Source organism: Ascaphus truei, chromosome 11 (assembly GCF_040206685.1).
Source record: "Ascaphus truei isolate aAscTru1 chromosome 11, aAscTru1.hap1, whole genome shotgun sequence".
NCBI classification, from domain to species: Eukaryota; Metazoa; Chordata; class Amphibia; order Anura; family Ascaphidae; genus Ascaphus; species Ascaphus truei.
In genome coordinates, this window is record NC_134493.1 from 12472846 (window position 1) to 12485626 (window position 12781).

General features: G+C 42.3%; 1 protein-coding gene across 1 annotated transcript in view; it reads right to left on the minus strand.

Annotated features, from left to right (window-relative positions):
* C11H16orf89 (chromosome 11 C16orf89 homolog) overlaps positions 1–12781 on the minus strand; it is a 131153-nt gene that overhangs the window by 51056 nt on the left and 67316 nt on the right. The window contains exons 2-4 of the mRNA XM_075565278.1: positions 10089–10238; positions 8393–8543; positions 4428–4545 (exon numbers count right to left, since the gene is read on the minus strand). Of these exons, the coding sequence (XP_075421393.1) occupies positions 4428–4545; positions 8393–8543; positions 10089–10238 (419 nt within the window). The remainder of the gene's footprint in view (positions 1–4427; positions 4546–8392; positions 8544–10088; positions 10239–12781) is intronic.

A 12781-nucleotide genomic window follows, 5' to 3' on the forward strand; every position in this document is an offset into this window, starting at 1 on the left:
ACTAGTACCTCAAAAGTAAAGATATTTAACAATGTTTTAGAAGGAGAGAAGTTCCCACAAACAATGCTTCAATCTAAAATAATATTAATACATAAAGAGGGCAAAGACCCCACACAATGCAAAAGTATAGATCAATATCCCTAATTAATAATGATTTTTTCCCCAAAATGCTAGCCACTAGATTGAATAAGTATCTTCCGCAATTGATAGATGCAGATCAGGCAGGATTTATACGAGGTCGGCAGGCAGCGGATAACACAAAAAAAAACAATAAACTTGATCCAAATAGCTAAGCAGAATAACACGCCTTCAATGTTACTATCAGTGTTACGTCTGGACGTCTGGACACAGAGAAAGCTTTTAATCGCATCAATTTGGCATATGTTTCAGACACTTAGTGTTTTTGGAGGCAAATTTGTGATCGCTATAGCCTCGTTATATAGGGAACCTACAGCTAAAGTATGCTACCTCAATATACAGATAGATAAAATACATATCAGAAACAGCACAAGACAAGAATGCCCTCTGTCACCCCTGCTGTTCGCTCTAGCGATAGAACCTTTAGCAGTTCAAATCAGATTGAACGCGGATATCGGAGGGATAGAGGTAAAACAAAAAATATACAAGCTGTCATTGTTCACCGATGATATATTATTAACGATATCAAGACCCCTAACCTCTCTGCCAAACCTATTCAATAATCTAATCAGAGTTCCAAAAAGGATCAGGGTTTAAAATAAATAATGACAAATCCGAAGTCTTAAATATAAACCTCCCATAGGAACAATTAAAGCTTATAAAACTAAATTTTGATTTCAAATGGAAGACCCAGGCCATAAAGTATTTGGGAATTTGTTTGACCAACACACAGGACACCATATATGAGGCAAACTACCCAGCAATGATAAAAACATTGAAAAAAGAGTTAGAGGAATGGTCTAGTTATCATATATCCTGGATAGGTACATTAAACACTATTAAAATGAACTTACTACCACAAATCTTGTACCTATTCCACACATTACCAGTGCGGGTCAGGGCTAGGGATATACACGAACTACAGATACAAATTACAAAATTTATATGGAACAACAAAAAAGAGAGAATAAAGTTGCACACACTCATTAAATCCAGGGCATCCGGAGGTTTAGCTCTGCCAAATTTATTGCAGTATTATCAAGCAGCTCATTTAAGCCAGTTGATCCACTGGCATGCTCACAAAAGTAGGAAAAAATGTGTGAAAATTGAGTCTCACACGCTCTTACGGTCAACTATAGATAAGATATTATGGTTAACAAAGAAAGAAAGACCAGAACTGATGGTGCCTCTGGAATCTATTACACACTCACTTAAAATGTGGGACTCCTTGAAATTCAAACATGAGTTGACCAACCTAAAATATCAGATGACACCACTATTTGAGAATCCAACCTTTGCCCCAGGCATGGAACCAACAGCTTTTAAAGATTGGAGCAAGGCAGGAATAACAAGGGTAAAAGATTTATGGGTAAATAAAGAAATTAAACGGTTTGAGACAGTAATGAGAGAAATTGGGTTACATAAATCAGCCTTCTTTAGATATCCACGGACCATATAAGAAGCAACGGCTCATATAATGAATACACAGTATTTGAGGACATGTGCCTCTCGGGAGAGGATAAGAAAGGTCTGATTTCAAAAGTATACAACATATTAGAAACTGAAACGAACCCCAAATTTATGACAAAGTGGGAAGAAGCGCTGGGAGAAGAATTAGATCAAGAAGAGTAGGATAAAATATTTGAAGGGATTGCAAGGAGTTCCACATGTGTCCTAATTAAAGAAAACGCATACAAAATGCTTCACCAATGGTATTACAACCCACTAAAATTGTCCACATTTTTAAGAAACATGTCACCCCTATGCTCAAGAGGATGTGGTCAGCAGGGATCATTTGTACATATGTGGTGGACATGCCCAAAAGTTACAAAAGTATGGAAGGCCACACATGGTATGGCACAGGCAATTCTCGGATTTGCTTTCCCCTTGGATCCCTGGACAGCTCTGCTATACAGATCAAGTGAAAATATGGAAAGAAATTAAAATAAGCTACCGAGACATACATACATACATACATACATACATACATACATACATACATATATACACAGCCGCCAGGTGTGAAATAGATTAAGCCTAGAAACAGAAACAGCCGCCAACCCTAGATGCAGTAAAAGCGAGACTAGGGAGGGTCTGTCTTATGGAAAAAGTGACGGGGATACAAAATGACACAGTTCATAAATTCTTAAAAGTATGGGAACCATGGAGAATTTATATAGGAAATAGATATCTTACTATGGGAACTCTCCAAATTTGAAAAACTAGGGCAGAGGTTGGCAACCGCTCTTTCAGCACCTACATATGGCTCTCCTCACTGCGCTGCTCTTGGCTGTGGAGGGGGGGGGGGCTTAGCCAGTGCTGGTCAGGCCTCTTGTTGCCGCCCAGCATCTCCCCAGCTGCTGGCCTGCCTCCTACACTGTCCCACGCGGGGCCTCTCTGATGCCATCACGCACTGGAAGTGCATGCCACAACTTCCGGCATATGCTGATGTCACAGAGCAGCCCGGCATGGGACAGTGTAAGAGGCAGGCCAGCAACTAGGGGAGATGCCAGGCGGCAACAAAAGGCCCGACCAATGCCAGGTGAGCCCCCACTGCAGCCAAGAGCAGCACAGTGAGGGAGAGAGACAGCAGCTGGGGAGTAGCAATCCAGGACAGTGAGGAGAGAGGCAGACCCATTGTAATGTTCATTATGCACAGCAATTCCTGGAGGGAATAGCACAGGAAGCCAATCAGGCCAGAGCTGCACAGGAGGCAGCAATAAGCAGGTGATTGCATGAGCAGAGAGGGTTTGTCTGGAACCTGCATAGCTCTGTAAGGAATGGGTTCCAGCCAAACCCAGGGGCGGATTCCCCTTCCTCAGTGATCATTGCCGAAACGCGTCTGATGTGTTTTGGGCACTCACAGCCACCATAGTTGTCTGAGAGCAGAGCTAATTCCTCACGCAGTCCTCACGCAGCTGTTGGAGCCTAATCACGTGTGCTCGTGTACTCTTGAGCAGGATAGGAGAAGCAGCCTGCTGGAAGCAGAGAGGCTGGTGAAACCCCTCCTGCAAGGAAATCAACAGAGGACAAGTGAAGGAAGATCTGCCTAACAAAGACAACAGGAGCTGGCAAGCTATGCACCGATGCACTGCTGTATAGCACGATTGTGAGTGTTCCTACTTTTATCCTTTCCTGTAATAAACGTTATTATGCCATGTCCCTCTCTCTTTTCTTTTCTTAAAGTGGAACAAGTGTGAAGAGAAACACTTATCATCTGGATGAAGTTAACCTGTGGATACTTTCTCCAAAGTGGACTTACTTTGCGGGACATTTTCACTTGCACATTTGTTTATGTAAGTGCACCTTTCACAGAGATTGGATATATTCTGCACTGTATATAGGATAGTTGTGTGTTTTATAGGTTTAAACACATAGTGTTTTTGCACATTAGGGCACATATTTAACCCACGCGCTGGTATTCCTTTTTCCTTTATATATTACTTTTTGGGAGGATTTGAATCACCTCCCCCCTCTCCCCCCCCCCCCCCCCACAATCCAGCAGCGGGATATTTAGTCACTGTTTGTATTTAGTAGTTGCCGCTGTGTTTTCTTTATTCAAAGCCTAGTAAGGGTAGCTTTGCCAGGTGTAATTATGTGTTTTCCCCACACATGCAGCTCAGTGAGTCAGAGAAGGTGGGCAATCAGTGACAGAGGCCTGGTTCTCACTGGAACTGTTTTAGTGAGTTGCACTTCCTGATTTAGCCAGTCTGCCTCTACCGTGAGAGGGGCGAGGTTTACCCAACTAAGCGGTCAGGGCTCTGGCAGGCTTGAGGCCCTCCCTCCGGGGAGCGGTGTGGGAAACCAATACCTCCTATCCTTCAAGGGGATAGGGGAAGAGCAAGGACCACTCTCGGTGCCCTTTGGCTGGGAGTGGGTCCAGGGACATCCTGAGGGTGAAGACCCTTCTATTGCTGCCATCTGTGGCTGCTGAAAAAGTAAGATCACATAAAGCATTCTGAGTTTTACTATACCTCCTGCCTAAGAGGAAGTCTATTGGGAGGAGGGGGACGTTATTCTTCTGCAGAGACTTCACCCCATACAGCTGGGGGCTGCACGAGATGGAGGCGCTGCACCTGTGAGTAGTATTCAGGCAAGACCCCAGAAGTCTGTCCTATTATTCCCCTTTACCACATTGCGGGAGACTCAGGGCCCCCTGTTACCAGCAGGTATGCACCACACAAAGCCATGTAACCAGAGTAGCATTTCCCCTATGAGACCCTATGTGAGATTGGGTGGGGGAAACAGGGTTACATTTGTAAGAAACTTCAACTGTAGCTCAGACCTACCATTTTGCCAACAATGAAGTACAACAGTTGGTGAGACAGTAAGTAGTCAGTATAACCACTTTTTGTCATCTTCCTCCGGCAAGGACTACTCACAACACAGGACTCTCCCTGGTCATTCCTGTAAAATGGAAAACACTGTAAGTGCCAAGCGTTACTATTTTGTTACTTACTGCCACTTGTATGCAGAAAAAGAGTGGCTCAGCCACTAGTTAATATATTAGTCCAAAAAAGGCTACACAGACGATCATTTTTTTCCTTAGCATTGTTATGTAAAACGCATACCAACATGTTTCCTATAATGCAGGAGTAATAATGAGCAGAACAGTCGCTAATTAGAACATCATATCCCTGAAAGAATCTGTCTGCCTGACCTCCAGAAGCAAGTGAGCAGTATTATTTCTACTGTGTATACAGTTCTTGTTCTCACGAGGTAGGTTCAGATCTTTTTTTATTTGGTGACTGTGGGAGATGAGCAAGATGGTAAAATAAGAACGACGACGACGACAATGCAGGAAACACAATGAAAGGTTCAGAACATACCACCAACTTATTGTGTTCAGATTCTATGGTGAATGCTGTTCAAAGAGAAACCATAATCAAAATCCATTTTGAACTCAAAAGGACATGAAGCAATAACCAGCAGAAGATCAATTAGGATTACATTTGAAAGTAGTTAATCAGCTCAGATGGCATTGTGAATATCTTTAACCCCACATGACATTTCGAAACGTTACGGTATTTTATTGTGTTACTTTGTGCAGTATGTGGTCATCAGTGCCTGCTGAAATGTGAGAAATAAGATGCTACCCGTGACATTTGCTAAATAAAGTTAAACTGAAGGAAACCTAGGATAAATTATTAATTCTTTTCTGAAGTATCACAGGAGTCAAAACAATCAAGAAATACTGTACTGGCTCATATTTACCCAGCCAGCGGGTTCCTGCCATAGTGCACCTTCCGGTTTTGGAAGATACCTTACAGCCTATTGACGTGAGTGGGCTGCAAGGAGTCTTCCCGCGCCAGAAAGGTACCTTATGGCAGAGAACTGTTTAATACTTTTGTCCACCAACAGCACTGCGTGTAGGAAAGATATCCTACACAAGAGCCTCATCTTGCACTCAAGGGACAAAAATGGATCCTGCTTTATTACTAATTATTTATTATCAAAGGAATATGAATATTCCAAATACATATACATACATATATACACACATACATACATACATATACACACACACACACACACACACACACACACACACACACACACACACACACACACACACACACACACACACACACACACACACACACACACAGCTAGCTCAAACTCTTACACCCACCACATCATGAATATATATTTATGCCAAAATGAGTGCTACTGAGGTGCCCAATGCTACATCCAATTGACAAAACATATATGGTAATAAGTATCAAATTTAAATACTTCAATAATAATATTAATTACTTGGCTATTTAGTTAAACCCTTTGGCCAAAGCATCGTATGCATACCAAACGTCAAGGTATAACCAAAAATGCAGATCCTAACACTAAAACTGTGAACCCTTCCTGTTACCTCTGTATGAGGGGAAGCAACTGCAGTGAGTCTTGTCCATTCAGCAAAATGCCAGAACCAACCAAGTTAAAAAGGTGGGGAGGGGTGAGCTCTGGGGGGAGGTGCCACCTAACCTCCATTTAACTGTTACCAGTCAGAAATTGATTAACACACACATTCCCAGCTTGCTCAAACTCCTACACCCACCACAGCATGAATATATATTTATGCCATAATGAGTGCTATTCATGATGTGGTGGGTGTATAGTAATTTATGGCCTTGTGCTCAAAAATAGATACAAGGATATATATAGCAACAATATTGAGTTTGAAACCTGTGGCAAATTATCAGCTGTGTTGCATCTTAAAGTATAGCGCAATAGGGTAAAAAGACCCCGCCATACAAACCTGAGTAGGAATTTTTGCGACGCTATAGCGGTGGCGTCCTTGGAGGTTGGCGGCTACCTCTAAGGAACTCCATAGATCATGTTGTATGGCGGTGTCTTTTTACCCTATTGTGCTATACTGTAAGATGTAACACAGCTGCTAATTTGTCACAGGTTTCAAACTCAATATTGTTGCTATGTACTGTATATCCTTGTATCTATTTTTGAACACAAAGCAATAAATTACTGTTAATTGTAGTGTTTACAGCCTTTTCTGATCGGAGTCTGTAATAAAGCAGGATCCATTGTTGTCCCTTGAGTGCAAGATGAGGGTCTTTGTGTAGGATATCTTTCCTACACACAGAGTTGTTTGTGTATGTCTATAATCCCTCTGCACCGGAATTTTTTTAAATTCCTTTAATACAGCGTTTTGGCTGAACGGATGATCATAGACAGCAGCTTTATTAATACATAAGTCCCACAGTATAAAAAGGCAATGTTGGGAATGAGCATAAGCCTTACAGACACCATTTTGTCTCACTCAAGCATGCTTCTTCCTGAACTTTATATCATCATAGATGCAGCTGCAATGTGCGGCTGCTATGATATCTGATGAACACACAAAGGTGGGATCCCCAAAAGGAGAGGGGGTCCCAGAAACCCCAAAGAATGGGGGCACTCACGGAAGTGACCCAATTTTTTTGGAGTTTCTGGGACCCCCTCTACTTTTGGGGATCCCACCTTTGTGTGTAAATTAGTTATGTGCTAAACTCCAGGGGAGCTTCACCCGTGATGAATAGGACATTGAGTGTGTGTTACTTATTAGTCACTGACGGAGTACTTGTGGGTTGTAGTGTATTCCTGCCCCCTTTTTTCTATTGCTATATCTGCCTTACAACTTGCTAGCATTCACTGTGCTGAAAAGAAGGAGATCAGAGAAGAATGCATCTGCTACCAGGCGTTTAAGGTTGAAAGAGGCATGATTAACTGAGTGCTCCCTAGCAGGAGGGTGACCTGAGGCAAGGATGGACATGACTTCAAAGCTCAAAATGTTAAATAGGTACTTTATTTCTATTAAATTCTACAAATTACGGACCGCTAGTCCGTGATTCACATTACACGGTTCACTTGCATTACATCCCGCATATTTCTGCAGGCAGAGCTACTACTTTTTTGAGGATTTCTACAAAAGCAATCTACAGTAGCTGTAGTGTCTCAGTTTCAAAAAGCTCAGTGGTAGACATGGTAAAGTTGAGTCACTTTCCTCTTTGTGAAATCTGCTTTATGCTATTCTCCAAGTCGCTCATTGTGACAGGGTCTCTTCCCTGTCTAAAGGCTTTTCTGGAAAAGCCTATCATTAACTACCGAGTCCAGCGGGGAACTGGTTAATCTGCAACCTGAAGCAATTAATCAGATTCCACTTGGCTCATTAGCAGACTTTAAAAAACCCTGCAGTAGTGACTGCAGGAGATCTCTCTGATCCAGGAAGCTGAGCGCACAAGAGGGATCACACTGCACAACAGTCAAACCCCCCGGGGCCACTGTGGAGGATACCCTGGCCCTGGACTTCCCAACCTCTATACAGACAGGATGAAGCCGGAAGCCCCGAAGGTAAAACTTACCCCACACTGAATTCTGTTTTATTGATGGTAAGGGACTTAGCCCTTCGACTCACAGATACAGTAGGGACTGACTTTTGTCAGAGCTCCATGCGGAGATCGGTATGTTTATTTTTGTTTTCTCCTTATTACAGATGCAATATTTTATGTTAAAGCTTTGGCCAAAATAAAAGCCTTCCAAAGCAGTCTCCTGTTTTCACCTCGGCACACATCTCCCACACTCATTGTAACGCAGCTGTAATCCCTCTAACTTCTGAAATACATTTGTAACATACACTTGGTTTGGGGTTAAGAAAAAATATTTAAATTCGGTAGCAGTATAATAAATGTGGCATTGTGTTATTTATTGCAATATTGGTAGAAGTTTGAACCATGATTATACACTAATAAGGAAATGTACATACCTAGTTCCCAAAAGAAGTATAATACATTTGTCACTGAAAAACTCTGAGAAAACTTGGGAATCTTCCAGCAGTAAGTATACAAGTTCTGGGTTAGTGTGGTTCCAGGAGGAAGGAAGAATCCAAAAACTGTCTGTTAACAAGTCCCGAAAGTCTTTAAATATGCAAATAAACATGGAAATAAATATTATTCTAAGCAAATCAAAACTCGATAAACACTTTTACATGAAATAACAATATTATTGAGGCACTCGCATACAGTAATACAAATACCGGTGCTGCTAACCCCAGGTCAGACCTGCTGCAGTGCAAGACATCCAAAGAAAACGGAGATCGAGGGCACTTGTCCGATTTTCAAACAAAATGTAGTTATTTAGTCACAGAGGACCTACATTTTGCCTGACACAGCAGCCTTTCCCAAGGACATGGCCTGTCAGCCAAAACGCTGGTCTTCTATGGCTAAATAAATCAACAAAATTGTGAAATCCGACAAGTGTCCTTCCTCTCCCTTTTATTTAAACATTTTTACATAACATTATTTTTCTAAACTACTTTAAGCCAAGTTTCATTATTTCTGGTAAGCCAAAGTTTACTAAAATTAAATGTAAAAGTCAAGCATTTAAATGTATTTATGAAATAACACCTGACATGACAATATGATTTTTGGGTATGTAGTGTTAGCTTCGAAGCCAAATAAGAAATAAATATGCCTAAAACTGTATACTCTTGTAGCCTTGCCTTTTTTGGGCTACCAGTCTGCCCTCCCTGTCATGCAAGCCCTGGTAATAGTGTAGGCAGTGACAGGACTAATCATGGTTTCCCCCCACAGAGGCAGCTCCCTTGAGTGACAGTGGATGTGGGACAAGGCCTGTGTTCTGCCCAATCATGGGTTCAGACCTTGTACCTTCCTCCCACTGTACTTAAGGGGTTGCACCACTAAATTTAGGCAGTTGTCTCTATCATTTAGAGAGACAGGTAACACACAGGATTGCCTGCACATTGGCATCCCCTGTTCCTCTTCCCCTTGGGGGGAGAGTGAGTGATTACCATTCCCCTGGCTCTGCTGGAGGGCCAGGGAAGAGTAAGGACTGCTTTGTGTGCCCTTGGCCCGGAGTGGAGGTCCAGGGACCATCCGGAGATTGAAGACCTGCATTGAGCTGTATTGGGCAGAAGACTGAGTGATACTGTGTATGCAGAGGAATAAACCGATTCCAATTAAACTATAACCCCTGACTGGTTTGCAATCTTCTTTGGGGGGGTTTGAGTAAGTTTCTTCTGTAGGAGATTGCCTCCAAAATCTCGAGCTTTCAGCAGATGAAGGCACTGTGTTACCAGAGATAAATGTCAGGTATGTACCCCAGAAGCCTGTCCAGACGTCTCCACAATCATCGGCGCACCACTCAGCATTCTGTGAGCCAACAGGTAGCATGCACCAATCACCTGGTAACAGGGGAATCTCCCAAAGGTTGGGGGAAACACGGTTACGCTCCAAAATCATATGTGTTCTTTTTGTAACTTCAAAAAATATATGGGTCTGCTGTTAACAGGACTACAACAATACTTAATGTTTTCTTCTATATATATATATGAATGTCTTCTCTATTCTTGGGAAGTTTTTCTTCCAATTATGTAATGAACCGTTTCATTGTTTAAAATAATATTTTCCAATGTAATAACCATGTAAAGAGCCTTCCCTTACCATTAAAATACTGTGGATCACTTTGCTTAGCAAAGTAAGTTGCCTTTTTAGTGAGAGATGTCAAAGTATTTTCCAGTCTTTTTAGACGTAGCCAGTAAAAATATAGCTCTTTCTTCATAGCCCATCTCTCCATCGTTCCTTTGACTTGCTCTGAAAGTAAAACACAAAGTATTGGATGAGGAATAAGATTATATACTCTTATGAAACATAAAACAATGCTAATACCCTTTTTTTTGTGTGTTTTTGCAATAATTACAATCCAATGGAAAATAATGATGTTGAAATTAGAAATGTGTATATTTACTATATTATAGACGTCATTTAATTTATTTAGCAGATTATACTATGGGAATATAGTTCTTAAGAATATGGCTAGTTCTATGGTATAAAAGATTAATGCCATCTCAGACATGACCGTGTACATATTGAAAGTGGGAAAGAGAGGCTCCTTGCAGGGAATAGTTAGCTATACAATAGATTACATTCAGTGGTGTAAGTGGGAAAGAGAGGCTCCTTGCAGGGAATAGTTAGCTATACAATAGATTACATTCAGTGGTGAAAGTGGGAAAGAGAGGCTCCTTGCAGGGAATAGTTAGCTATACAATAGATTACATTCAGTGGTGAAAGTGGCCTAATTAAAGTGTTGGTAATGTGACAGATTTAAATAAATAAACATTAAACATTGTGGCAAAGATGTAAGCAACAATAAAAGGGGGTGGGGCTTTCTGAAATAAATCTCCATTTCCTTAAAAATCTAGTGGAAATGTAAGTTTCTAAATAAAATGTATTGATACCTTGGATGTTAAAAAAAAAAAAAAAAAAAGAAGGATAATGGTATCCGACCCATTACACAGAGATTTATGCATTGTTAATGGTGCATCGCTTTCCTTCTCATTAGATTGAATATTGTGCAAAGAAAGAGAGACAGTGTGAAGGAAAGCTTCATAAAATCTCGCCACACACTTAATCCTGTGAGTGTGACCTATAAAATAACCTTTACATAAATCAGTTAATGAATAGCTCTACTATGTAATAATAAGCATATCATTGTGACATTGCCCTTTCTACCTAAGGCATTATTAATGTCCATAAAAAGGAGCTAATAAAGACTTGCCGGAGTAGTTTATAAGTGGGTAGTTATTTTTTATGTTGTATTAGGGAGTGATTCTTTGCTCTGGATCCAGCCAGTCATTTAGTATCAGCGTTTGCAGCATAGTTTACTCTGTTTGTGGTAGCAATGTAGACAGAAGAAATTACAGCATGATTCAACTGTGTACAATACTGTGATGAAATAGGCAGCAAGGCTTCCTAAAATTAATGGGAGGTGCTGTCATGCTGCCTGTGCTCGTTCTAAGGCCTATGGGAAACTATAGGGTTAATGGTGGGCATCAGGGTTTGGCCCATGTAATTACTGATATATTATGCTTAAACATGTAGATGCAGTGGTACTGCTTGGATTCGGGGGTTCTGGACATGCAATCATTAACTCTGAATGTACTCCTTAAAAAAGAGCAATGTTTACTGGGGCTGTATCCTGCTTTGTATGCCTGTGATGGGGGTATATCGCTGTATATCGCTCCATATTTCTGGCATGATTTTGTGTACGTTTACTATGTAAATATGTTAGGCCCATTGTGGGTAAGCTGGGGGAGAAAGAGAGAGCCTGTTGAGAGTGAACACGAGAGAAAAAAGTAGAGCTTTGTTCTGCCCCGACATGTCGGCGCCAAAGCAGCATGCTGCGTGGAGCCCTGAACCGGTTAGATGCAGCCGAGTAGAGGCTCCATAAGTACTCGCCCGATTGGCCCGTTCAAAATTCCTGCACGCACTGACGTCACTCTTTCTCAATCGTCTGGTGCTGTAGCCATGCCCCATCAGTTATTGGCCTGTTCGATTCGCCCACGTAACTCCCGATTGGCTAAGTCGCTTTTGTCCATGTTTTGAATAGGAGCAAGCTGCCTACATAAAGCAAGTGGATGAGATTCAAGGGTGATGAGTTTGGCTGACTCCATAGGGACTTCAGCTTCCGGGGGCGTGTCTGGGGGCGGCCAGTTTCATCATGGAGCTGGTTCGCCCTCAATCGGCGAACCGTTCACATGACCGGCCCTCCACTCCCCTCAGTGCGCAAATTTAAAATCTGACTGTCTCCTCCGCACACCTGTGGAAGCGTGCGTGAGCCCCTGCTAAAGCCGCTCTCATTGCGGCTGCAGGGGCTCACTGTTAAGGGTGAGCGCGGCTCAGCGTAGGTCAGCGGCTAAACGCTGACCATGCCTTCGGCCTTACGCCACTGAGGTGTGCAGCAGAAGCTGATAGCAGCGGAAATCTCTCAGGAATGGATCCTATGGCGGCGGACACAGTGGGGTCGGCAACAGGAGTCAGTTTGTGTGCTGGATCGTGGGGATTATTCATCGAAGAAAGAACCCCAGGGAAGGATTCTAGCACTGATGCAGAGGAGACCAGCAACCATTCATCACATGGAGGAGCACTGCCATGGAAGCAAAGCTTTGGCAGCCCCAATGTTTGGGATATCCAGCTGCGCAGAGTGGCGTTCCCCACCACACAGGGCTAAGTAGTTAGGACGCTACTAGTCATGTCTCCCATAGGGATGTTTTGAACCATCCCCAGTCCATTGATAGCAGTCCCCATTATACCAGGCAAGTAGCCAGTTGCCTACCAATTACCTTGGGCTGGATAGC